A 27816-nucleotide genomic window follows, 5' to 3' on the forward strand; every position below is an offset into this window, starting at 1 on the left:
AAAGAATCCCATTCACTCTCGCGCAAACATGAGATTTTAATTTCTGGTCTACATGTGTATCCATAATCTAAAAGCTCATCCACATTCCTTGGTGGATGTGTAAACCAGAAGTAACATGAACCATTCTCCAAACAAATCTTATTGCATGGTAATAAGACCCTGTTTAGTTTGAGTCCACAAATTTTAACTCTCGTTATATCAAATGTTTGGACACATGCATAAAATATTAAATATAGATTATTTATGAAACTAAAAACACAACTAGAGAGTAATATGTGAGACAAATCTTTTGAGTCCAATTTAGTCCATAATTGGACACTAATTACTAAATAAAATGAAAAAGCTACAGTACCTATTAAATTTTAGGTTTTTTTTTAGATTTAGACTATTACAATTTTCCAAGTCTGAAAATATACCATTACAATTCGTCTATTTAGAAAATTACCATTATAATTTCATCCCTCCTTCGTTTATGCCATTTTCTACGCCTTTTCGTGTACATGGGCCCATAGTCAGGTCGTACGCATACACCGACGCGTATGGGCGTGGGATCCGTCTGCTCCGTAAGCACGCCAGCGGCGCTCGAGCAGAGCGGCAGCGTTCGCCCCCATAGCCTGCGCGCGGTGCCGTCCCTAACCTCGGTATCGTAAAGAATCTGGTGAGGTCGACGGCATCGTCGAGGGCGGCTGCCGTTGGTACGCACAAGGTCGTAGCGGAGGGCATCTTCTTCGCCTGGCCGTGGCGAGGAGGCTAACGCTGTGCACCGCCCACGCGAGGAGGCTGATGCTGTTCCGCGCCTTGACGTCCCCGTGCACGAGCAACCGCCCGTGAAGGTACGCCAGGCCCCTCGCCACGTCCGCGAGCGAGTTGCCCGGCGCGAACTCGAGGAGCAGCTGGCAGCCCCCGTCGACCGCGGCAGGGGACTGGAGCGCAGACAGGATGCTCCCCTCGCCCTCGCGCCACAGATGCTTCGCGGGCGCGGACTTGACCGTGAAGAGCGCGCCCGAAACGTCGGCGGCGGCGAGCGACACCACCGCGCCCGATGCGCCGCGGCCGAGCGTGCGGACACTCGTTTGTTCAATTCAGTTGGCTCACCGGCGAACAGGGAGGAGTCGTGGATGGGCAGTGGTCCAACTAGCTGGAAGGAGTCAGTTGGGTGCTCGAATCCTTGTATTGTTCCATTTCCAAGCCCCGTACACCCGCTGGGACTGGAGGTGCTCGCGCGTGCGTATTGCTCGACCGCGCGGCCGCGGCGGCGGCTGCTCACGCACGCGCCCGCCCCATCGCTCTCGCGTGCAGGCTGCCGCGGGCGAGCGCGGCCACTCTCCCTTGCGCGTAGGTCGCCATTGGCGAGTGCTCATCAGCCGTGCGTGCGCTCGTCGGTCTGACGGATCGGAGGAGGTGAGGACTTCACGTCCGTACCCGCAAGGCAATAATAGAAATATCGGCGTCCGTATGACTCCCTGTATGCATACGTGCCTGACAGTGGGCCTGGTATATGACAACCATAGAAAATGGTATGCATGTGAGAGAGATGAATTTATAATGGCAGATATCTAAATAGTTGAATTGTAATGGCGTTTCTCAAAACTCGAAGAATTGCAATGGTCTCGATCAAAAAAGCCCTAAATTTTAACATCTCTAACCAAAACACACTCTAAGAAGATAGGCTTTCAATGGTCTTAGGACAAATACTCCCAAAGTCCCGACGTTGAAACTCATATGTCACTTTAACATTGTTCTAGTTTAAAGTTTTCCAACTTTGACCAAACATTTAGATGTCAACAAAAATTTAATGAAACTAATTTTATGTTGTAGATGTCGGTGTATATTTCCTAGAAATTTAGCTAAAACTAGAAAAGTCTGATCTAGAATAAAGCTAAAATTGCTTATAGTTTGAAACAATGGAGTCTACAAATTTGCATTACAACAAAATCCAAATCAGACATAACAATGTTTCTGAGATGAAATTTCATGGTTCTTATTTGTTCATATTTTTTCACGAACATGCCTGAGCATGTGTCTCATTTAAGAGGAAGAGAGAATTAAATCCAACAATGATCCATGATCTAGAAAGTCTAAGCCAAGGATGAATCTGACAAGGATCACGGTTATTGGATCATTCTATATCTTTGTATATAGCGTATAGATTACGATTGAGCTGAAAGGCCTTTGAAAGTAAAATCATCGATCAATTCATCCGAAAATATATTATGGTTTTCTTTTCGTGACCAGACCATTCACTCGTTTTTCATTAAGAGGAGGAAAGTTTAAAAGTTGCACAACATTGACAAGTTCTTGTTGTTCTACGTCCGCTAGCAAGACACTAGCGCACGCGACCAACCAAAAAGCATCGACAACTAGAGCAAGAGTTAAGCAATTACAATATATTCTAAGGACTATATGACACTATATTGTGACCGTGGGTACAATAAGGCTAAGTGTTAGGATCGTTTGGCCTATTCGACGTCCATCACCAGACCATGACGACGACATCTCTCTAGAAAGAGAGCCTCCATGGCTTGCCGCCTTATATGGAGTGTCATCGTGGCGACAATCTACTGAAACTCCTCAAAAGATGCCTCATCAGGCTTCTCTGCCTCGACCTCAAGCCCGAGCTTTTTCAAGAGCACCTTTCTCGCTTGGGCATCCGGCTTTCGATGCTCAAAATTTGCTCTTAGCACCTAAACGGGCGCTGCGCTTAGGGATGAAATCATCATCACCAACAGCTTTGGGGGTCCTTGGTGACGTGCAATTTACACGGTGACACATAAGCGGCTGGTTGAGCAGTAGCTTGAAGGTGTCAATAAAGGACACCATGGCATTATCCCAAGAGGAATCCAATACAAGGCCATCCGTGTGTGGTGACCCACACAGGGCATCGTGCACAGCAGGAGCAGCAAGCATGGGAGATAATGGCCCCATTGTCGGTGCTTGAGCAAGCTGGGTGATAGGAAGCGAGGCAACGACCTCTACCACCATCAGATCCTCGACCACATCATGGTTGATATGCCTAGCATCTGGGCACACAGACATAGATCGCAGTTCAGGGGATCGCTCTCCGCGAGGGCAACAAGCTCGAGAGGTGGTGCTCTAGGTGTCTGAATAACAAAGAGCAAGGCAATGAGCTCCACCAGCATTAGATCATCTGCCATGTCTCGACCAGTGTGCCATGATGGCAGTGATGGTCGGGCTCAAGGCGAGTGATAGGGTAGAACAGGCGGCCTTGGGTAGAGGAGGACATGTTGGGCTAGATAAAGATCAGAGGGCATGGTGGTGGTGGTGTGTTGGGGTCGCAGTAGAAAAGAAAACACACCGAACATGGTGGTTCGAAGGCCACCAAAGACATATGTCATATATCTGGGTGCAAATAGGCTCGATCCATTCCATGTCTACCTAGAACGCTACTTCAAATCCTCCATGGCTTAGGTCTTGACCAATGGATCCAATATAGAAGGTAAGGCCCACATGTTATCCTCTAATGATCCATCTTTGTGTTACATCTTTTCCCTCCCCTCACTTTTCTTCGTGCTCTAATCTAGTGTGGCACCACCTCACCATCGTCAATTCCACCTCACTTCCTATTTTATACTCCAGTACTCCACCTCAAAGGCCATAAGGAGGCCGAAGATTATGCTGCTCCTTAGACAAAAGCAGAGGGTGGATAGTTATTGTGTTGTCAATGATTTTTCACCCTAGTCAAGAATGAGATGTAGGTCAACCACTCTACCTGCAAAGGGAGCAGTTCAACCCTCCGCACAATAAGACCCACTCCTCGTTTCATCCCGTGGACCAAAGCGGTTCGATCCTAAGACAAAAAGGGTCGATAAGGTTCTGAACCCTATGACCCCAATCGATCCTTTGGGTCGCTCTATCGAGACAGTAGCTGAAACGACCTAGATTTTTCCACAAAGGGAAAAATCCACAGATTCGAATTATAATGTGATAGTTCGGAAATTGATCCATCACATTATCATATATCAGCTGTTATCATAGTCATACATCGTGAAAAACAAGATTACAACACATTTACTTTACAACTCTTGGTCAACAAGCCTATTACATCATTTTTCTAGCGAAAACACACGCGAGTCTTTATCAGAGTCGATGTAGCGCGTCAACGGTGAAGGCTCCTCCTTCACGGGCAATCATCAGAGTCGGCGTAGTTGATCAGCGGGCGTAGCCTTCATCTCCGAACCAAACTTGAGCGCAGGAACGAGACCACCTAATCCTTCTATTCTCCGTAGTTATCGTCATAGACCACGTTCAACCTGCTAAACAATTTTCAGTACGATTTGTACTGGCCACTGGCTCCCACCCTATGCTTTTGCGTAAGCTTTGTGGTAAGTGGAATGCAAAGGGTAGATCAAGAGGCCTATATATATGGCTGTAGTTTTTCCTATGCAAGTTCATCAAAATTTTATAATAATAATTCATCAAGTTTTATTCCATCTCATCCTCACATCCGTCCATCCATCCCATCACACACATCTCACCACACTCTCACTCTCTAGGCGGCAAGTACGACTCCCGCTCGTGCCTTGCCTCAACGGCCAACGCCGGATCCAACACAACCCAGGGGAAGGTAGAAAGGACTCCTCTCACTAGTCAAGCAAAGCGGAACATAGGAAAGGTCCATAGCCGAGAAAACGGCATATGTATCGATCGATCAACCAAACTCTGCAGAGGTTTACACTAACCACAAGATCACCATCATCGACGAACCGGCTCGTCTAGGCTGATACCGGGCTGCCTTCCAACTAAATACGATGCCACCCTACCACTCAGGACTGGGGCCATACCGGAGTACCACCGGCATGCTGAGACTGTGAGGCATAGTACCGGGCCCCCAAAGGTCACTACGCTGTCTTAGGAGGGTGTGGGTCCTCATGCCCGTACCTCCCTACACTATCCGCTATCAACCTAGTAGTAGTGGCACCGCACTAGCTGGTCGTACATCCGTCCCGCACCATAATAAGGCGAGTGGCGTGTAAGGCTTCCTACGAACCGGTTCTCAGAACATCTCAGTCCTTAGGGTAACCGAACAGGACATCTTCACGAGGGGCCAGCCGATGCCCCTCTCGACGGGACACCCGGCTACCCCGTGCTAAACAACACCTCCTATCCCGGTGCTTCGTCCCACGAAGACACTCCACTCCGGGACCTCTCCCTGTCACATGTACCCGCCACAGGTACCTCTCGTGGAGAACGCCCAGGTAGCGTCCTCTGGCAAGACTTGTCCCCAGGACTCGTCGTAGATCCTGCTCGGTCGACTCGACCCTCACCACACACCCAAGACACACGCCAAGATCTCCCCAAGTCCATTATCCATTTCTTATCCAGTTATCGGCACCACGTGCCTTATCCACTCACATCCAATCCTCCACAATGCATCACATCACAGATATAATGCGTAGTAGAAGCAGTAGCAAGTAGTATGCAAGCGTCTAACCTAACAGCAGGTGTGCGAGGGTTATAGGTTGCAACAAGGCAATGGCTCACAAGCGTTTCTACCATGCAACCTATCTCAATTTATTTGCATAAAAGTAAAGCACTAGCATCTACATTATTGCATGTCTAATAGGATTCTACGAGGTTGGGTGGGACGTGGCAGCTGTCGTGTGACATTTCCAAGATCCTCAGTTCACTTGTAGTTGTACTCATCCAAGGTCTTTCTCCTATCTGCATGTCCTTCCTTCAACGGGTCCTGATCCGATCAACGCTAACCCCGAAGCAACTACCTCAAAAGCGACAAACACGGCGAAACAATCATACCACTAGACTTAGAAAGACTGCGAAAAGAGACGACAAAACACTGAAGAACAACTACACTAAAAGAGCACCGAAAGGAAAACAACTTAGCCCTCTCGGCGGATGTCCGATCCCCGGGCTAAAAGAACGGGAATGGTTGTTCACTAAGTACAAGCTTGAGTTTTTGCCTAGCCGGTACTTCCCGGGTCGATCATGCCGACCTGTACGGCTTTAATAACAAGGGCGTAGACCCTAACTTATTCTAAGTAAACACCACGGCTTACGGTCTTCCGATTCGAGTGTCATAGAGATCGACAGGGATCGAAAAGACTATGAGCACGAGAAGTTCCGGTCTGTCTCGATCCATACGCCATTGTAGTTGGCGAGAGCCAAGAGAGGGTGGAACAAAGAGAGAAGAAAAGGGGAGTGGTCTACTCCTTCCAATCCACTTGCCATGGTAAGAGACGGGGAATCAGAAAGAGTGACACACAAGAACACAAGTGCTCAAACTACTTGTAGGGTACCACAACCAAGGTGCACTAAATGCACCAAGACATCCCTAGGGTTCTTAGCAGTGCGGTTGTCACCGCGAGAACCAAAGAAATGCTATGGTTGAATAGGTACAAACATACAAGAATTTAAACACGAGGAACCAAAAAGGCAAGAAAAGACACGGGCTTCACTTTCCATTGATCCGCTCGCCAAAGCAACAGCGGGAATCGCAGAACTGGAAACAAAACATCGAACAAGCAAAAGGGGCTCAATCCACATCTTACTGGATCAACGGGGATTGAGAACAAGAGAGAAGAAGAACGAATCACACTCTTTCAACCAACTTGCCATGGAACAAACGTCAGTTGGAGAAATAAACACGACCCCACGAACTACACCAACTCATATCACTTCGCGACCTAGGTGCTTCTGAATCGGCACAAGGTCATTTCAATAGTTCCAGGCAATGTGGTTGTCACTGCGGGAACTACGGGAAATGCCCGAGTCTAGGTGGCATAGGCATATGAGACGGATAAGATAAACATGCGAGAAGCAAGGTAAAGCCCGATGACCATGGCGAAGCGACTCGCGGCCATGAGCTCCACCTAACGAGTTGGCTTCCGACTGTTCCACAAGGTTGCTCCTAATCTGTATCCCACTAGACTAGATCACAGAGGACTCGAAGGTGCGGGTAAGAACCGCGTCGTTATGAATATCGAGTCCGCAATGATCAAACCCTAGGGACGGGGATAGGAGCCAACAACCGTAGTTCAACGAAGTCAACTAAACACGAGGAATGCGTTACGCTCGACATCGCGATCACGGCGGGACGAACCCACGATCTAAATGGTCGAACGCACTACCATTTCCCTAACCGGCTCAAAGGCACGGTCCAATGACAAATAACACACGGTCAACGACAACACGAGAGAAGGGACATGCTTGGCATTACGGCCATGACGAGACAAACTCGCGATCGCAACGTCCAAACACATCACTCCCTCAACCGGCTCGACGGCACGGTCCACAGACACGACAAATACACAAGGAATCACGCCTCGATCATTAATAACACAAAGGCACTATAACAACCCGGAGTAGCACATTTCCATAGCGACCAAAAGAGATAGAGATAGATAAATAAATAATTAGACCGGCGCGAAGGCACGGCACAGGCATGGATATGGTTAAATCATGTAACAAGTTTATACAATGATACGAGAAAGGACTAGGGTTTTGCCGACGTCGGAGACGATGTCGGCTAGGTTCAAGGTTCAACCTTGCTGACCACGAGGAAGGCGTAGACCAGCTGCAAGCCTGCTGCTGGCCGGGATGTGCAGCAGGCATCGGGAAGGCGTCGCATCTTCGACAAAACACAACGAGGCCACTGTTTCCCTGCACAGTGGATGAATTGCGGCACGAAGGCCGGTCTCAGCAAGGTGAACGCAAGAAGGGGAAATCTTCGGTCTTGGCGAGGCTCACCGGTGCTGACGGCGCCACGGGCTCGGCGAGGGCGCGGTGGTCGATGGGGAGCTCCGGGCGGCGTCGCGAGCTCTGGGGGCGGAGCGGTCGGCGTGGCCGAGGACGAGGCGCGGCTGCGACGGGCTCGCCACGAGCTTGGTCCGTGGCGTCGCGGTTGCAGGCGATGTCGACGTCGCGAGCGCAGAGCGAACCGGTGGCGGAGACGGTGCCACGGCAGCACAGCTTCGGGACGAGGCCATGGCGCGGTCGTGGGTGGCTTCGGTGTGGTCGTGCTCTGTGACGTCCGCGGCGAGCTCGTCGGCGAGGTGACGCAGTGGCGCTGGGCGGAGGGAGAAGGAGCAGAGGGAGGTGACTTGCGGCCGCTGGATCGCGAATGCTCCAAGCAGCCGCGTGCTCGCGCAGAGTGGCCGTCGCGAGGCTCGGGCGCAGGGGAAGGGGCGCGGGGGCGAGGTCGCGGCCACGGTCGCCGGGGTTCGGCCGGTTGACGTCGTCGCTGCCATGTCGTGGTGGTTCGTCGTGGCGCCGGAGGTGGAGGTCGAGTTCGCAGCGCGGCGGCGCTGCTTGGGAGCAGAGGAGAAAGGGGAGGGCGGTGGCGTCGCGGGGAAGAAGAGGAGAGCGGCGGCTCGGGCTCTTATAGCGCGGGCGCTAGGGCTTCGGGGTAGGGCGACCATCCTCGGCGTCCGTGCCGTGGGCGGGCCGCGTGGCGTGAATCGCGAGGCGCGCGTCGAGGGGAGAGGGGCAGGTGCGCGCAGAGGCACGGGTGCAGGTGGCGCGGGCGCGCCTCTGTCCACCCCGGAGCGGTGGCGGCGGCGCCTAAGGAGCAGCTGCTCCCTAGGGTTCAGGTGAGGGCGCGCCTGGTGGGCTGGGCCGCGCGCGGGATGGGCTAGGCGGTGCACTTGCGAGCTGGGCTGGCGGCGGCGCCTGTTGGGCCGAGGCAAGGAGGGGGGTAGGGAGCAGGCCAGCTGGGCCGCGAGAAGAAATGGAGGGAGATTCGGCCCAAGAGAAATGAAAAAGGAAATCCTCCATTTATGAGCAAGGGAATTTGAGGGAGATTCAAATATATAGATATGGAATCGGACTCGAAGGAATACGATAGAGATTCGAGAGGACTTTGCTACGGATTTGTGCACTCCAAACCCTAATTAAGACTCAACTCCAAATCGACTCACGAACAAAGGCACTCGTCTACAAACAAATCTTTATGTATGCCATGATTTGTTAGCGAGTTAGGATCGATTTAGACTTAAAAACTATATGCTTCACACGATTACAGGAAAATTTTTTAAAAAGCTCGTATTTTTGGTTTTCGTAAAAAATCTGGGTTGTTACAGTCCACCCTCCATACAGGAATCTCGTCCCCGAGATTAAGACGTTGCTCGGTTGGTGAAGAGGCGAGGGTGTCGTTCCCAAAGCTTTTCTTATTTCTGAGTTGTTTCACTTTCAGTACGATCGCTCCAAAAACCTTTTCCAAAATGGGAGTGAGTCATGTTCCGGGTATATCCAAGGCTCAGTCGTGGGTGCTGGGTATCCAAAATTCGCACCGGGTTTATGAACATCTAGCTCTCAAAGTGTGCAGGGCAGGCTTAAACATAGCTAGGGTTGTTGGCTTTCACAGTTGTTTTTCATGCATCACTTTTTGCAAAAAGCTTTTGAGAGAAAGATTTTTCAGAAAAACAGGCTTCAAAATTAGAGTGAAGGCGCTTTTACAAAGTCAAGTTTTTGAGACTTCAAAATGAAGAGAGCTTTTGAAGAGGGTTGAAATTGATGCAAGTTTTGAAAACCGAATCTTTTGATATATTCTTTTTGAGTGATTTCAATCAGGAGGGTTGAAACTCATTTATTTTATTATTATTATTTTATTATTTTTTATTTTTTTTTTTGAAACTTGTAAGTTCTTTCTATTTTTGCTAAAAAATTTTTCTTTGAAAGGTTGCAACAAAATCTTTTCGCAACAATTTATTTTAGTTAATAAATCAGTTAGAGATTTTTTTTAAGGTAAGGTTGATTTTTGAAAGGAATTTGGCTCTCGAGGTAAAATCAAAGGCCTTTAAAACAAAACTGAGCCAAAATCTTTGGTTGAAAATCCACTTTGTTGGTTGAAGGCAAAACTTTTGATTTTCAGAAGAGGGTTGGTGACACCTTTTGAAAGATAACTTATTTTTAAATCATTTCATAAAAAGAGTTTGAATGAAATTGAGTTGAGAAGGGAGTTAAAGTTGCTTTCTTTTTAAAAAGGAAAACCATAAGAGAGTTTTGAAACACTTTTCCATTTGAAACCAAGATGTTTTTGTAAAAGAGGGAAACTTTTTCAACCAAAAAAGGAGGCAATTTTGAAGATATGTTTTGTTGAAAGCCGAAAGTTGTTTTGAAACAGATGGGCAAGACATGATGCATCAGCTTTACCTTACTTTTAAGTCAGTTAGTCAAGGTCACTTATCTAGTCTCGGGACGGTCTTAGGTTTAGCCGACTAGGTTGAACGGGATCCAGAGTCTTTCCCGCATAAAACAAGTTCTATGACCTACACTCAGACAACAAGAAGCAGAAGAAATGCAACAACATAAGACCCAAGCACTCAAACAGCATTACCACTCCTAATGCATAGTGTTGACTTGAGGCGACTCTCAGACCTTCAAAGTCTCACACAACTATCGATCTAGCGTGGGCGGGTATGGGGAAAGATTCCAACGGTCAACTTTATGAAATAGGAAGTCAGTTAGCAGCAGAATTCAAGGCGGAGGGGGAAAACAAGTGTTAGCACCTATAACTCTACAAAAGATAGAATGTTTGGCTACTAAACTAGTGTTTGGTACTAATGGTCTCGTCCTAGGGTCAAGTATGGCTCTGATACCAACTGAAACGACCTAGATTTTTCCACAAAGGGAAAAATCCACAGATTCGAATTATAATGTGATAGTTCGGAAATTGATCCATCACATTATCATATATCAGCTGTTATCATAGTCATACATCGTGAAAAACAAGATTACAACACATTTACTTTACAACTCTTGGTCAACAAGCCTATTACATCATTTTTCTAGCGAAAACACACGCGAGTCTTTATCAGAGTCGATGTAGCGCGTCAACGGTGAAGGCTCCTCCTTCACGGGCAATCATCAGAGTCGGCGTAGTTGATCAGCGGGCGTAGCCTTCATCTCCGAACCAAACTTGAGCGCAGGAACGAGACCACCTAATCCTTCTATTCTCCGTAGTTATAGTCATAGACCATGTTCAACCTGATAAACAATTTTCAGTACGATTTGTACTGGCCACTGGCTCCCACCCTATGCTTTTGCGTAAGCTTTGTGGTAAGTGGAATGCAAAGGGTAGATCAAGAGGCCTATATATATGGCTGTAGTTTTTCCTATGTAAGTTCATCAAAATTTTATAATAATAATTCATCAAGTTTTATTCCATCTCATCCTCACATCCGTCCATCCATCCCATCACACACATCTCACCACACTCTCACTCTCTAGGCGGCAAGTACGACTCCCGCTCGTGCCTTGCCTCAACGGCCAACGCCGGATCCAACACAACCCAGGGGAAGGTAGAAAGGACTCCTCTCACTAGTCAAGCGAAGCGGAACATAGGAAAGGTCCATAGCCGAGAAAACGGCATATGTATCGATCGATCAACCAAACTATGCAGAGGTTTACACTAACCACAAGATCACCATCATCGACGAACCGGCTCGTCTAGGCTGATACCGGGCTGCCTTCCAACTAAATACGATGCCACCCTACCACTCAGGACTGGGGCCATACCGGAGTACCACCGGCATGCTGAGACTGTGAGGCGTAGTACCGGGCCCCCAAAGGTCACTACGCTGTCTTAGGAGGGTGTGGGTCCTCATGCCCGTACCTCCCTACACTATCCGCTATCAACCTAGTAGTAGTGGCACCGCACTAGCTGGTCGTACATCCGTCCCGCACCATAATAAGGCGAGTGGCGTGTAAGGCTTCCTACGAACCGGTTCTCAGAACATCTCAGTCCATAGGGTAACCGAACAGGACATCTTCACGAGGGGCCAGCCGATGCCCCTCTCGACGGGACACCCGGCTACCCCGTGCTAAACAGCACCTCCTATCCCGGTGCTTCGTCCCACGAAGACACTCCACTCCGGGACCTGTCCCTGTCACATGTACCCGCCACAGGTACCTCTCGTGGAGAACGCCCAGGTAGCGTCCTCCGGCAAGAGTTGTCCCCAGGACTCGTCGTAGATCCTGCTCGGTCGACTCGACCCTCACCACACACCCAAGACACATGCCAAGATCTCCCCAAGTCCATTATCCATTTCTTATCCAGTTATCGGCACCACGTGCCTTATCCACTCACATCCAATCCTCCACAATGCATCACATCACAGATATAATGCGTAGTAGAAGCAGTAGCAAGTAGTATGCAAGCGTCTAACCTAACAGCGGGTGTGCGAGGGTTATAGGTTGCAACAAGGCAATGGCTCACAAGCGTTTCTACCATGCAACCTATCTCAATTTATTTGCATAAAAGTAAAGCACTAGCATCTACATTATTGCATGTCTAATAGGATTCTACGAGGTTGGGTGGGACGTGGCACCTGTCGAGTGACATTTCCAAGATCCTCAGTTCACTTGTAGTTGTACTCATCCAAGGTCTTTCTCCTATCTGCATGTCCTTCCTTCAACGGGTCCTGATCCGATCAACGCTAACCCGGAAGCAACTACCTCAAAAGCGACAAATACGGCGAAACAATCATACCACTAGACTTAGAAAGACTGCGAAAAGAGACGACAAAACACTGAAGAACAACTACACTAAAAGAGCACCGAAAGAAAAACAACTTAGCCCTCTCGGTGGATGTCCGATCCCTGGGCTAAAAGAACAGGAATGGTTGTTCACTAAGTACAAGCTTGAGTTTTTGCCTAGCCGGTACTTCCCGGGTCGATCATGCCGACCTGTACGGCTTTAATAACAAGGGCGTAGACCCTAACTTATTCTAAGTAAACAGCACGGCTTACGGTCTTCCGATCCGAGTGTCATAGAGATCGACAGGGATCGAAAAGACTATGAGCACGAGAAGTTCCGGTCTCTCTCAATCCATACGCCATTGTAGTTGGCGAGAGCCAAGAGAGGGTGGAACAAAGAGAGAAGAAAAGGGGAGTGGTCTACTCCTTCCAATCCACTTGCCATGGTAAGAGACGGGGAATCAGAAAGAGTGACACACAAGAACACGAGTGCTCAAACTACTTGTAGGGTACCACAACCAAGGTGCACTAAATGCACCAAGACATCCCTAGGGTTCTTAGCAGTGCGGTTGTCACCGCGAGAACCAAAGAAATGCTACGGTTGAATAGGTACAAACATACAAGAATTTAAACACGAGGAACCAAAAAGGCAAGAAAAGACACGGGCTTCACTTTCCATTGATCCGCTCGCCAAAGCAACAGCGGGAATCGCAGAACTGGAAACAAAACATCGAACAAGCAAAAGGGGCTCAATCCACATCTTACTGGATCGACGGGGATTGAGAACAAGAGAGAAGAAGAACGAATCACACTCTTTCAACCAACTTGCCATGGAACAAACGTCAGTTGGAGAAATAAACACGACCCCACGAACTACACCAACTCATATCACTTCGCGACCTAGGTGCTTCTGAATCGGCACAAGGTCATTTCTATAGTTCCAGGCAATGTGGTTGTCACTGCGGGAACTACGGGAAATGCCCGAGTCTAGGTGGCATAGGCATATGAGACGGATAAGATAAACATGCGAGAAGCAAGGTAAAGCCCGATGACCATGGCGAGGCGACTCGCGGCCATGAGCTCCACCTAACGAGTTGGCTTCCGACTGTTCCACAAGGTTGCTCCTAATATGTATCCCACTAGACTAGATCACAGAGGACTCGAAGGTGCGGGTAAGACCCGCGTCGTTATGAATATCGAGTCCGCAATGATCAAACCCTAGGGACGGGGATAGGAGCCAACAACCGTAGTTCAACGAAGTCAACTAAACACGAGGAATGCGTTACTCTCGACATCGCGATCACGGTCCAATGACAAATAACACACGGTCCAATGACAAATAACACACGGTCAACGACAACACGAGAGAAGGGACATGCTTGGCATTACGGCCATGGCGAGACGAACTCGCGATCGCAACGTCCAAACACATCACTCTCTCAACCGGCTCGACGGCATGGTCCACAGACACGACAAATACACAAGGAATCACGCCTCGATCATTAATAACACAAAGGCACTATAACAACCCGGAGTAGCACATTTCCATAGCGACCAAAAGAGATAGAGATAGATAAATAAATAATTAGACCGGCGCGAAGGCACGGCACAGGCATGGATATGGTTAAATCATGTAACAAGTTCATACAATGATACGAGAAAGGACAAGGGTTTTGCCGACGTCGGAGACGATGTCGGCTAGGTTCAAGGTTCAACCTTGCTGACCACGAGGAAGGCGTAGACCAGCTGCAAGCCTGCTGTTGGCCGGGATGTGCAGCAGGCATCGGGAAGGCGTCGCATCTTCGGCAAAACACAACGAGGCCACTGTTTCCCTGCACAGTGGATGAATTGCGGCACGAAGGCCGGTCTCAGCAAGGTGAACGCAAGAAGGGGAAATCTTCGGTCTTGGCGAGGCTCACCGGTGCTGACGGCGCCACGGGCTCGGCGAGGGCGCGGTGGTCGATGGGGAGCTCCGGGCGGCGTCGCGAGCTCTGGGGGCGGAGCGGTCGGCGTGGCCGAGGACGAGGCGCGGCTGCGACGGGCTCGCCACGGGCTTGGTCCGTGGCGTCGCGGTTGCAGGCGATGTCGACGTCGCGAGCGCAGAGCGAACCGGTGGCGGAGACGGTGCCACGGCAGCACAGCTTCGGGACGAGGCCATGGCGCGGTCGTGGGTGGCTTCGGTGTGATCGTGCTCTGTGACGTCCGCGGCGAGCTCGTCGGCGAGGTGACGCAGTGGCGCTGGGCGGAGGGAGAAGGAGCAGAGGGAGGTGACTTGCGGCCGCTGGATCGCGGATGCTCCAAGCAGCCGCGTGCTCGCGCAGAGTGGCCGTGGCGAGGCTCGGGCGCAGGGGAAGGGGCGTGGGGGCGAGGTCGCGGCCACGGTCGCCGGGGTTCGGCCGGTTGACGTCGTCGCTGCCGTGTCGTGGTGGTTCGTCGTGGCGCCGGAGGTGGAGGTCGAGTTCGCAGCGCGGCGGTGCTGCTTGGGAGCAGAGGAGAAAGGGGAGGGCGGCGGCGTTGCGGGGAAGAAGAGGAGAGCGGCGGCTCGGGCTCTTATAGCGCGGGCGCTAGGGCTTCGGGGTAGGGCGACCATCCTCGGCGTCCGTGCCGTGGGCGGGCCGCGTGGCGTGAATCGCGGGGCGCGCGTCGAGGGGAGAGGGGCAGGTGCGCGCAGAGGCACGGGTGCAGGGGGCGTGGGCGCGCCTCTGTCCACCCCGGAGCGGTGGCGGCGGCGCCTAAGGAGCAGCTGCTCCCTAGGGTTCAGGTGAGGGCGCGCCTGGTGGGCTGGGCCGCGCGCCGGATGGGCTAGGCGGTGCACTTGCGAGCTGGGCTGGCGGCGGCGCCTGTTGGGCCAAGGCAAGGAGGGGGTAGGGAGCAGGCCAGCTGGGCCGCGAGAAGAAATGGAGGGAGATTCGGCCCAAGAGAAATGAAAAAGGAAATCCTCCATTTATGAGCAAGGGAATTTGAGGGAGATTCAAATATATAGATATGGAATCGGACTCGAAGGAATACGATAGAGATTCGAGAGGACTTTGCTACGGATTTGTGCACTCCAAACCCTAATTAAGACTCAACTCCAAATCGACTCACGAACAAAGGCACTCGTCTACAAACAAATATATATGTATGCCACGATTTGTTAGCGAGTTAGGATCGAGTTAGACCTAAAAACTATATGCTTCACACGATTAGAGGAAAATTTTTAAAAAGCTCGTATTTTTGGTTTTCGTAAAAAATCTGGGATGTTATAGTAGCTCTCGTCTGCGACACGGGAGGGGGGTTGGCCGTGAGGCAGTCGCACTGCCTCATCCTCCCATGGAAGATGACGTCGAGGCTGAAGTGATCTATTTCGTACCATGTCTAGTCGGCGAACATGGCGTTCGTGTTATCCATTGGCCAGCCGCGACCGCCGTTCTTGAGGTTCATTCACATGTCGATCCAGGATGCCTATTACATTGAACCATGGCGGGAGGTCATGGATGTACACGTACCGCCCCTGGCGGTAGTCGACATCGTCGCGACGTCACTGCTCGCCCCATGCCGCCGGGAGCGCGTTGCCGTGCCAGCGTGCAGGGCCTTCACCTTGCTGAGGCGTTCCTCCTACAGGAGCAGGAAACATTGCTCGTCCTCGCCACTGTTTGACTCGACCTTGGCGAGGGACTCGTTTGGTGCGTTGATGAACGGCGGGCTGCGGGACACGGCGAGATGGAAGTAGATGATGAGAAGCCACGACGTGGCAGTGAGGAACTTCCACGTTGCTGAATGCTTTGCTAATACTGTGCTTCCTGTGTTGTCTGGACGGTTCGAACATCGGAGCACCGTGGATGGTTGGCATATCAGCAAAAGAGGTTCGGGTTGACCCTGACCTTCATTTATAGATACGAGCGGAGCGCAGGGTCGGGATGACCGACCACCACCAAACATATCTCACACAACTAAGCACCTTTCACTGGCGTCTTGCTTCGTCACCATTAGCAAGTTCTTTCCACTATGCCTGCTCTTCACTGGCTTGTACTGTTGTACAGGGATAATCAATGACAGTTTGACATAGCGATCTCTCGCAACAACTCAATGGGGACACTCGCGTTGTTGACCTGCTCAGTCCCGAAGGAGCAAGAACACAGATATGGAGTGCCATATGCCGGTGTGTGTGGGTGTTGGAGTCGTGCACCCCACTTGCGGGCCAAGAGCTAAGCCACATGGGATCTACCATGGCATGTGAGGAGAACACAGATTTGGATAACATCATATGACAAATTGGAGACCTAGGTGACACCCAAGATGTATTTTTTTTTATTTCTGAACATGAATGATATCCAAGACAAGTTTGCATTGAGGACACAAAAATAGATTTTAATGGTTCAAGTACCAGAATGTGAATGTGATCCTTCAAGACAAGTTCACGGACCGTTCAAATAATCAAAGAAATTAAATAAGTAGACTAGCGTGGTGAATTAGCACCAACTATATATTCCCTCGAAACAATACATTCTCAAAAGTGAAATCTGGATCATCTGAATCCATCATCTTCATCTCCAGCACTTGCTGCATGTCCTTGGGTAGCTTCTGCATGATGCGGACCAAGAAATCCATGAAGCACACGGTGTTGAGCGCCGCTTCCTGGCCTTTCCTCCTATCCTGCTCAGCGACGGGCTTCAGGGCCTTCATCATGTACGTCGAGCTTTCCCGGCACCGGTCCTCGTCTTGCTGGAGCTTGCCAACGACACTGCTTGGTGCCTCAAGCGTCGGCCTGTAACCCCAGCAAAATGCGTAATTTGATTCCGATGACCCTGAAAAACATTCTGGGGTCACGACGCTTCGCAACTTTGCCCTGAACATCTTGCCGGTGGTGGTATCATCATACAGAAAGAGCCTGTCGCGATCGCCCATGCAGTCCTTGTAGTATAGGAACAGCACGCCACCACAGTCCCAAACGCCCATGACTGAGCCAGGATAGATGCGGTTCTCCGAAAAGCAAAGGTCGCCGATGTGACACCTTCGGTGCCACTGGTGATCTACAGAGAGCAGCCAGAGAGCACAGCCACCACCACCACCATAGTTCGTCAGCACGCATGGACCGCCGGACAACTCCATGAGCCCGGACATCATGTCCATGTGCCCATGTGGATTGCGCGTGACCGCCGGCAAGTCGATGGAAGTGAGCGTCTCATCATCGACGTCGAAAGCAAGGATGGCTGCTGGGTTTGTCTTGCTGTGCCTGAGGAGGAGGTAAATTTTGCCGTCGATGTAGAGCGATTGCTGGCTGATCATCTCTTCGTCCTGCACAGCCGGTAGCTCTGTCTCTGCCGGCTGCTTCCCAAGGTCAGCGAGCGCGTAGGTAATCAGCGAATATTCACCAGCATTGACACGATTTCCTGGTGTCTTCTTGCGGCGGCGGCACAGGAGTATAAGCTTGTAGGTTTTACTCCTATGGCCGTAACCCAAGCCGAGCGCGCGGTAATCTTTTACCACGTCCCTGTCCCTTGAAGCAGCAGCTGCATCTGGGACGGGGACGGATACCGCCTCCACGGCGTCGTCGGCGACGGCCGGGTTCCAGAGGATGCACCTGCACCGGGCAGAGTACTTGTCACCGGCGGCGGCGGCAAGGAGCACGACGCCGTTGCATGTGTTGACGTATTCCATGCCGAGGTACCTCCGTCCCGTGAGCGAACGCATCGGGGCGACGACGTTGCCGTTGAACCCGGCGCCGGCGACGTGGAAGCCCTGGAACACGCTGGCGGGCACCTCGCGATCGTCGGGCTCGTCCAGCGCGCGCCTCCTACTTACTTGCGCTGTCACGAGGTACGCGATGTGCGGGCGAGGCAGCGGCGGGGCGAGCCGGCAGTGGAGGCGCCGGAACTCGGGGCTGCGGATCAGCCGGCGGTGCCGCCTCGAGAGCGTCATCGACGCCACCGCGGTGCGCGCCGGGACGCGGGCGAGGATGTTGCCCACGACATCGTCGCACAGGCCTGCGCCGGGTGACGCGCCATCGTTGGCCGGGCTCCCGCTCCTCCTCTTCTTCGCGTCTGGCGTGGCCGCCGCCGCCGCCTTCTCTTGCTCCTCGGTCTCCCGCTCGCCTGCCCTCTTCCCCATCGTATCGTATCGTACCGTATCCGGCTCGCGCGTTCGTTGCTGTATTATTACCAGATACCGGAACTCGCGCGTTCGTAGCGTATAGTACCAGATACCAACTGTCTTCGTCATTTTATCTCAAATAAAAAAAAAACTGTCTTCGTTATTGGAAAGATTTACCTTTTGTGATAAAAAAAATAAACTTTTTCAAGATGCACCAATGCACCAGCATCTTTTATTAGTTTTGTGGGAGCAGGAGTTTATGTAGGAAGGTGAATGGGAGCTAGAGGGTTACAACTCCCACTAATCAATTCCATGAAAAGGGGTGGTAATTGGGTGAATATAGTTGTGCTCTTAATGAAAGATAGATATATCCTAATAGTTCATCATGACTTGTCATATAATTTCACACTCAAAACCCCCACACCTGTAACTCCCTCTCTTATTTCCCTTCACAAACCAAATAAGGGATTACGACTAAAAGTCAAATTCTCACAACAACTCACTCCAAATCCCACTATAATTTCTCGTGTCTCTTTTGATGTAATCCCTTCGTTTTAAATTATAAGACATTTTGACTATAAGCATTACTTTTACTATGTATCTAGAGATAGTGTATATCTAAGTACATAGCAAATGCTATAAATCTAGAAAAAAAACGAAACGTCTTATAATTTAATTTAGAATAGAGTGAGTAGTTGCCAAACACACCTTAAAGGGATATGGTTGTGCATTTTTTTTATAAAAATCCTTCCTTTTTCTATAAACTATTATTATGTAAACGTCTTGGTGGATTGTTTATGTGTTGCACTTTAATCACCATGGTTTTAACATAATTGTACCTCATAATGCTCATTTTAGACCTTAATCAATCTCGCTCTCTCCCTCAGCCCATCATCATGTACTCTTAGGCCAGTCTCAATGGAGGTTTCATTGAAGTTTCATGCACATAAAATTATATGCTGACGTGATACTATATTGATGAAGAGAAAGATGATGAAAGTTTTATGCAAGTAGAGGTAGTTTTATGGAGATGAAACTATTCTATATTGTTTTCAAAATATAAGTGTTTTGAAAACTAGACCATAAAACTTCTATTGAGACTAACCTTATACTCTTCCACCTTGAGTTTGAAGCTAGAAAACCTTCGTCTCCATATTACCACTGCTGTCATATTTTGTCACGGCATACTTGCAGGCATATGAATGGTCTTTTATCTTCTTTTAACTCACAACAAGCTAGTGCACACAAAACATAAGGATTAATTTTTGTTGAGCGTTGAAATTTGTTTGTTGAAGATTGGGATAAACCCAATTAAGTCCAACAAAAACAGGTAGCTCATTGTTATTGGCATGAGCACTAGAAATAAATTGTACCTCTCACAATGTAATAGGTTTAGTTTCAGGTCTGAGCTGGGGTTTTGGTGGCTGTTTCTAGCCTGAATTATTGCTTTTTTTTGCCTAATGGCTGTCTGTTTGTCTGGACCTTTAAGAGCACTGTGGACTGTAAAACTTATTATGGCTATAAAGCTGAGGAAACCTGTTATTCAAAAAAAAAAAAATGTACCTGTTCAAACGCACGGACATGTTTCCAGTGTATTAATTAAAAAAACCTTAGCTTAATCATCAAACAGTACATTCTCAAAAGTGAAATCTGGATCATCTGAATATGTCATCTTCATCTCCATCCTGCGGACCAAGAAATCCATGAAGCACACGGTGTTGAGCGTCGCTTCCTGGCCTTTCCTCCTATCTTGCTCAGCGTAGCGACGGGCTTCTTCAGGGCCTTCATTATGTACGTCGAGCATTCCCGGCACCGGTCCCTGTCTTGCTTAGCCCGCCAACGAGACACTGCTCGGTGCCTCGAGCGTCGGCCTGTGACCAAAGCGCGAGGTACGGTCCGATGACTCTGAACAACCAAGTGTGACGACGCTCTACAAATCCGCCGCCGGTGCGCGCCAGGACGCGGGCGAGGATGTTGCCCACGACGTATTCGCACAGGGCTGCTGCGCCTGGGCCTGACACGCCATCGGTGGTCGGGCTCCCGCTCCTCCTCTTCTCCGCGTCTGGCGTGCCCGGAGCTGACGATGGAGATGTCCTGCCTCCTGTGTGTGCGTGGCGCGAACGCGGTGAGTGTATGCACGTGAACGTCCCGGACCAGCCCAATGACCGTCGTCGTCGCCGCTGCAGAAGTGCAGACCGTCGTCTACGTAGGTATTGACTAAGATAAAACTCTCAACACGAGCACAGCGGGGTGGTGGCGCAGTTGGCTAGCGCGTAGGTCTCATAGCTAAATTGAGTTATCCTGAGGTCGAGAGTTCGAGCCTCTCTCACCCCAATTTTTTTCCCCTTCCTCATTATTTTTCCGCCAATTCTGTGGATGGGCCTATTTCGCCTCGAGCTGTCGAGCATGCTGCCTTTTCCTACCGAATTCGCGGCCTCCTGCACGCAGCCGGCCCAGCACCACCCGGCCTTTTCTTTATCCTTTTTTATATTTGCGACATGGAACAAGAGAACTCATCATAAGCACATGGTCCGAACCGAGATGCTTTTGCACATGCCCAGTTGGAGTCGCACGATACTTTATTAGCGTATAAACTGCACAAACATTCTCTTATCTATCTGCAGGGATCAAAACTTATACCGTTATTATATATATATATATATATATATAGTCGTATGCATTTGCCTACAGTATGGGATTTGCAATGCACGGGCGTCGTCGTGTCCGAAGTCAAATCGTGGCTGACTAGGGGAGCATCGACCGTGCGTGCTGCGCGCGCCGACCGCCGGCGCCCACATGGGCGACTACGCCGGCCCGACGGACGACGGAGACCATCCAACAGAAGCACGGCCTATATGGCTGCTGCGTTCGTCCCGGCGCGCGTTCGGTGGCGTGGTGCGCATCACGTCGTCGTCCCAGCTACTAGAGCTAGCCCATGCCGATGCAGCAGGAACCTGCAGAACCACAGCTGGAACGGAGTGGGCTGTGGACGGACGACGTCGACCGGGTTTCTTGGTGGAGTTTCGGCGTCAGGCGAGAGAGGGAGAGGTGTTTTACCATCTCTCATCACTGATTCACTGTACTTCAACGGTTCCACCTGCCAGTGGTTACTGTTATTTAGTGCTCGACGACTCCTACATCCTTCTATCTGCGTGCCATTTTTCTGTGCCTGCGGGTCGAGGCGGAGAGCAACAACCAGAGGGCAGTGCCAGATCAGGGTTGTGGTTATGAGCTGGAGGGAAAAAAAATTGCATGGAGATTGATGTCCGCTCTATATACGTTTTGAAACTGCTTTTTATGGCTTTGGCTGTTCTTCCTACCGTGTAGGTGTAGTACATTTCAGCTACTCCATCTATTATGCATTAGGGCATCTCTGACAGTGTTAAAAGAGCCAACTCATAAAATATTTTATTAACTAGCTCGACCGTAAAGAGCTAAGCTCATACACTTTCTATGATATTTTTATGTTCTATACGTACTAGGATGTTAAGTTACTGTATTTTTGTTTTTTTAGTTCATATAAGCTAGCCAATTGACTACTATATTGTTGGTGGTGTCCTTGGATCAGTCTCATTAAAAATTTTATAATAAGGCTTTTATATAAATAAACTGACATGATATAGTGCATATATATAAAGAGAAAAATTTATTTACATCGTTGCATCCCTAGAATTCTCGTGTTATAAGTTTAAGCCCATGAACCATACTGTAAGCTTTATGAGACCGAGAGGAATGTTTGCGTTCCTCTTTCCTCATAGAAAAGGACTACATTGATGCCTCATCCTTTAGGTGCCCAAGGCGAGTGTTCTCCCAAGTCTCAACATCATGATCAGTTGATCACTGCATCTTTAGCCCATGTTTGGTAGAGTTTCATCTAATTCTGATTCTTTGTGAAAGCTGATTCTTTGAAAGAAGTTATTCTATTTTATTCTTTAGCATAAACTTCGCTATGAAAATCTGTATGGCAAAGCCCCTGCTGGATTCAATAGAGAATCAACTCTGAGAGCTTTACCTAGCAGGACCTTAGGCCTCGTATTTTATGGCAAAAAAATCTGGTTCCTTGAATATATTTTTTTTTACAAGAAAAAAAATCTTTTCATAATAATGTTTTTGGAAACTTGTGATGCCCAGAACCACAAGAATGCATTGTTTGGAGGTAAAACAGGTTAAAACTAACACCAAGTGCTTTGCCTATGCTTAGAGTTGGCAGTAATCCAGGTTGGTTTTAAGAGACGAGAGGGAAACAGGAAAATTGCGACACACTCCAGTCCCATTTGTAGTTTGATAAGGTTGATGCTACTACATTCATCATGAAAAATATATTACATAAATTTTGTTCACATTCTAATAGAAAATCGCTAGACCTACTTTTGTTGTGACCTGCTTATATGTAATGGGGAATGGTGTCACATTTCAGAAAGAAATATGGAATGATGTTTTTTCAGGGATAGACATGCGAAACCTGCGTGGATTATAAAAAGATTAGGCCTTGTTTAGTTCAAAAAATTTCAAGATTCCTCGTCACATCAAATCTTGCGGCACATGCATGGAGTATTAAATTTAGACGAAAACAAAAACTAATTACACAGTTTGTCTGTAAACCGCGAGATGAATCTTTTGACCATAATTATTCTATGATTGGATAATATTTGTCACAAACAAACGAAAGTACTATAACACTAAAAATCCAAAAATTTTGCCAACTAAACAAGGCCTTAGTAGGAGTAGTATTCTTTTGTCTTGCCTAGGACTAGAAGGTTAAAAAACTCTATTTCGCCGTTTCGCAGAGTATGTATAGAGAAGCGTGTGTTTTAAAGGACCGAGGTGTTAGCCTGGACCGAGTACAGTCCCACACCAACGCCAACTTCCGAGGTTGAATTTGCTCGTACTACGAAAATCATGCTGTTGTCCTTGGCATTTCAGGAACCGCGCGTCGCAGGCGCGGTGATTACTGGCCGGAAATCGTCGATGGCCATTCATGTGATGGACCGGCCGGGCCCGTTCGTTGAGCGGCACGAGTTTCCAGGAAAAACCCGAGGAGCAAGACGACACACCGACCTGGGAAAGCCTCGCGATCATATCCAGAATCCGATGCGAGCCGCCGGGCGGTTTTTAAAACAGACAGGCAACCGGATCCCTGCACTGATCGACCGACGATTGAACGGAGTATGTGTCCCAGTATCAAACACCGTACGACAGTAAGTCCTTGTTTAGTTATTTTTTTTCGTTCTATTGCATCGAATCTAAATAAAACGTTAAATATAAATAAAAATAATTAATTATATAGTTTATATTTAATTTATGAGACAATTTTTTACGAACTAAACAAGACCTAAACTCGCAACAGATCTTTCTCTCCTTCCTCGAAAACAACATGGAATCAGGGACCACCACGCTGCCTCCTTCATCATTATTGAAAAACTAACACGACAAGGAAAGCGAAAACAAGGCATCGGCAAAAGGATTGCGTCTGCTTCTATATGATAGATAGATAGATAGATGTTCTCGCAAAGGGGAGGGGAAAAAAAAAAGAAAGAGAGATGGGACGCAGGCACGCTGCACGCAGCGAGAGTGACGTGATACTGATACCACAGCCGCAGCCAGCAAGGCCGTAACGTATAATTAGGCCTTGTTTAGTTCACGCAAAAACCAAAATCTTTTCAAGATTTCCCGTCACATCGAATCTTGTGACACATGCATGAAGCATTAAATATAGATAAAAATAAAAACTAATTGCACAGTTTATCTGTAAATCATGAGATGAATCTTTTAAGCCTAGGTACTCCATGATTAAATAATGTTTGTCAAATAAAAACGAAAGTGCTACAGTTCCGAAAACCGAAAAGTTCTTCGAAATTAAACAAGGCCTTAACCAGTGAAAAAAACGACGAACGAATCCCATTCCAACCCGGACCCGTTCTGTTCCGTTCCGTCTCCCTGGCCACCCCCAGCCCGAGCCCAGCATGCTTGCATGGCTGTCCTGTCTGGTGAGCCGGCCACTTCGCCTGCGTCCCGTTCTCTGTCTTCCAATAAAAACCTGCGAGGAAAATGTGAAGAGGCCACGCGACGCGACCCAACAGCAGACCCACAGGGATACTGATCGGAGGCGGTGTCTTCTAGTTCTAGCCGCAACGCAACCGCAGCAGCCCCACGCCACGCCACGCACCGCGGCGCCCGTCCATCTTCTTCTCCAACTAGTGGTGGCAGGGCGGCCGCAACCGCTCACCCACCACTCCTTCCCCAAATTTCTCCGCATTCATAGCGCTCCACTTCCCTGCCTGCTCGTTAGAGAGCGACGCCGCCCGGCCCGACGCACCAAAGGGACGAGAGCGAGAGGAGGCCAAGCCAAGCAGCAGCTGCGGCAGAGGACAGACAGGCGCCGCAATGCAGGGCTCCAAGACCAAGTAAGCGTCCGCCCGTCCGTCACACCCCCTTCTGTGCTGGTTCTTGATCACTGTGACTCCGCCCGCGCGAGGTTGGATCCCCGCCGCGGCCGGCGGCGGTGGATCCTTCATCCGTTCATCGTCTGACGGTGGTTCCGTTTCTTGGTTGGACCGCAGATCTGGCTCCGCCGAGGCGAAGAGCAACGGCAAGCCGAAGCCGGACAAGGAGAAGAAGGGCGGCGGCGGCGGTGGCGGCGGCACGCCGCCAACACCCAAGGACAGCAGACCGCGCAAGCCGGCCGTGCCCAAAGCGAGCGCCGCCGGCCATGGCACGCCGCGCTCCGCCGACAAGTCTCCCGGCTCGGGCTCGGCCGACCGCAAGGCGCCCACTCCCAAGGCCGCCGCCGCCTCCCGCCTCGCCACGCCTCCGGAGGTATGGCAATCCGCGACGACTACCATACCACCGCCTGCGGTTAAATCCGCGTGCTTTTTCGCGGAATTCAGACTTGTTTTGATGGTTTCAGAAGCACGGGGGCAAGCCTGCGAAGCCGCCGCAGGAGCAGCAGCAGGCGGCCAAGCCTGCTCAGGAGCTGCAGGCGCAGCTTGCCGCGGTCCGAGAAGAGCTCGTGAAGGCCAAGGAGCAGTTGGTGGAGAACGAGAAGGAGAAGTGCAGAGTCCTTGCGGAGCTGGAGCGTTGCAAGAAGGCGGCTGATGAGGCCAATGCCAAGCTGTGGGAGGCGCAGGAGACTGATAAACTCCCTGCCGGTGAGTCGGAGCAGGCAAGCTTGCACGGCCAGCAGGAGGCTGATGCTGCTGCGCTGCGGTCGACAGTGGAGCAGCTTGAGAAGGCCAGGTATGAGCTGGCCGACGCAATTGATGCCAAGAATGAAGCGCTCAGCCAGCTAGATGATGCTGTTAGGGCCTCTGAGGTGAAGGCTCAGGACCTTGAGCTTCTCACTGTGGAGGTTAAGCGCCTCAAAGAGCTGGTTGATTTCAAGATGGATGGCAAAGGGAAGAAGGCTGCAGTGATGATTCAGAATCTTGAAGCAGAGAACTCTGCATTAAAGCTCGAGCTTGAGAAAGCAAAGGCTGCTGAAGAGAAGGCAGTTCAATTGGAGCGCTTGGTTAATGAACTTAAGAGTGATGCTGATGATGCTAGGAAGTCTGGTTCCGAGTCGGAGCTGTTAGCTGATGAATGGCAGAAGAAGGCAGAGCTGCTTGAGGTCAGATTGGAAGAGGCTGATCAGTCTAATATTTTGAAGGGTGAGTCTTTGAATTCAGCAATGGAAGAATTGGATTCAACAAGTAGTTTGCTTCGTGATAGAGAATCTGAAGTTGCTGCTCTTCGGGACAAAGTCACGTTCTTGGAGGATGAGCTGGCAAAGCTCAAGGGTGATATTGATGTGTCGGGCAAACGGGCCAATGCTGCAGAGAAAGAGGCGGCAGATCTATGGACAGAGGTTGAAGGGCTTAGGTTGAAGCTCCGTACAGCTGAAGAAGCGAAAATGGAGGCCCTGAACAGTGATAAAAATATAGAGACCTTGAATGAACAGAAGCAGCAGCTGGCTGATGAGCTTGAAGCTACCAAAGATGAGCTTGAGAAAGTTAAGAAGGCAATGGATGGTCTGGCCTCAGCCTTACAGGAAATGTCAGCTGAATCGAGAGAGGCGCAGGAGAAGTACCTTCTCAAACAAGATGAGATTGAGCGTGCTCAGGCACAGGTAGAGGAGCTTAACTTGAGTCTGAAGAATACTAAGGAGAACTACGAGCTAATGCTTGATGAAGCAAACTATGAGAAGGTTTGCCTTACGAAATCAGTTGAAAGACTGGAAGCACAAGCTAAGAGTGCGCATGAGGAATGGCAGTCCAAAGAGCTAAGCTTTGTCAGCTCTATTAAGAATTCAGAAGAAGAGGTAGTCGCTATCAGAGTTCAGATGGACAGGACCTTGGAGGTTGTTAAGGAGAAAGAAAATGAAAACACTGAGTTGCAAGAAAAGCTGCAGCAGCTTGAGTCTCAGCTGATGGAAGCTAACAGAATCAGGGAGGTAGCTGATGCTGAAACTATCCAATGGAAGGAGAAGGTATTAGACCAAGAGAATGAATTGCAGAACATAAAACAGGAGAATGATGACCTGCAGGCAAAGGAATCAGCTGCTTCTGAGAAGATTAAGCAACTCGCTTCCCAGCTTGCAAATGCAAAAGATGGCACGATAAATGGTAACACCAAGGAAGGAGATAATGAGAAGGGGGACACTGAAGATGAAGATGAACCTGTTGTGGTAGTTTCCAAAATGTGGGAGAACAGCAAGTTTGCTGACTATGATTCATCTAAGGAGAAGGAGAATGATGGTGAGTCACAGGTTGATTTGGAATCAAACAAGGGGGATGCAGGTCTCGACGGCAATGGGCTGCACTCAGCTAAGGAGAGCAGTGGCAAGACATCACCAACTAAACAGCACCAGCAGCATAAGAAGAAGCCTTTGCTGAAGAGATTCAGTGGTTTGCTGAAGAAGAAAGGCGAAAATTAGCATAAAACCATTTTATGATAATTCTTTGTTCTGTCCTTTGTGACATATTTCTTTGACTAGCCATCTAGTTCCTGAGTCTTCTTCCCCCATGTTATGGTAACTCAAATGATGGATGCTTCAAAGAATACAAAATGTCGACTGTATTTACATAATTGCATCCGCCGAGTTCATGTCTTACATTTTTGTATGTTTGATGATCATTTGTATGCCAGCTCTTGTAAGTGTTTATTATATGCTTGGTTAATGTTGCTGTCTGTGAGGCAGAGATTTTTGAATGAGTTATACTACTAAAATATCAAATAACCTGTATGAGCAGAACTGACGATCCCCATGTTCCTGAGCTGACATTACAGAGTGATGATAGCAACTCCTCATGATGC

General features: G+C 49.4%; 1 protein-coding gene and 1 non-coding gene across 2 annotated transcripts; both read left to right on the top strand.

The window, feature by feature from the left end:
- On the top strand, nucleotides 20773–20859 carry TRNAM-CAU. The gene is given in 2 exon segments: nucleotides 20773–20810; nucleotides 20824–20859. It is a non-coding gene; the product is annotated as a tRNA-Met (tRNA).
- LOC8071087 (WEB family protein At5g16730, chloroplastic) lies at nucleotides 24594–27711 on the top strand. Its single transcript, XM_002446977.2, has 3 exons — nucleotides 24594–24929; nucleotides 25086–25341; nucleotides 25433–27711. Exons 1-3 carry the CDS (start codon nucleotides 24910–24912, stop codon nucleotides 27434–27436), a joined length of 2280 nt encoding a protein of 759 aa, XP_002447022.1. The 5' UTR covers nucleotides 24594–24909; the 3' UTR covers nucleotides 27437–27711.

Source organism: Sorghum bicolor, chromosome 6, assembly GCF_000003195.3.
Source record: "Sorghum bicolor cultivar BTx623 chromosome 6, Sorghum_bicolor_NCBIv3, whole genome shotgun sequence".
In the NCBI taxonomy this organism is placed as follows: Eukaryota; Viridiplantae; Streptophyta; class Magnoliopsida; order Poales; family Poaceae; genus Sorghum; species Sorghum bicolor.

Bases quoted from the DNA above. Each gene is read 5' to 3' on its own strand.
- LOC8071087 (XM_002446977.2), top strand. From the start codon at position 24,910: ATGCAGGGCTCCAAGACCAA. The intron at 24,930-25,085 runs GTAAGCGTCCGC...GTTGGACCGCAG, and splicing joins ATGCAGGGCTCCAAGACCAA to ATCTGGCTCCGCCGAGGCGA. The intron at 25,342-25,432 runs GTATGGCAATCC...TGATGGTTTCAG, and splicing joins GCCTCGCCACGCCTCCGGAG to AAGCACGGGGGCAAGCCTGC.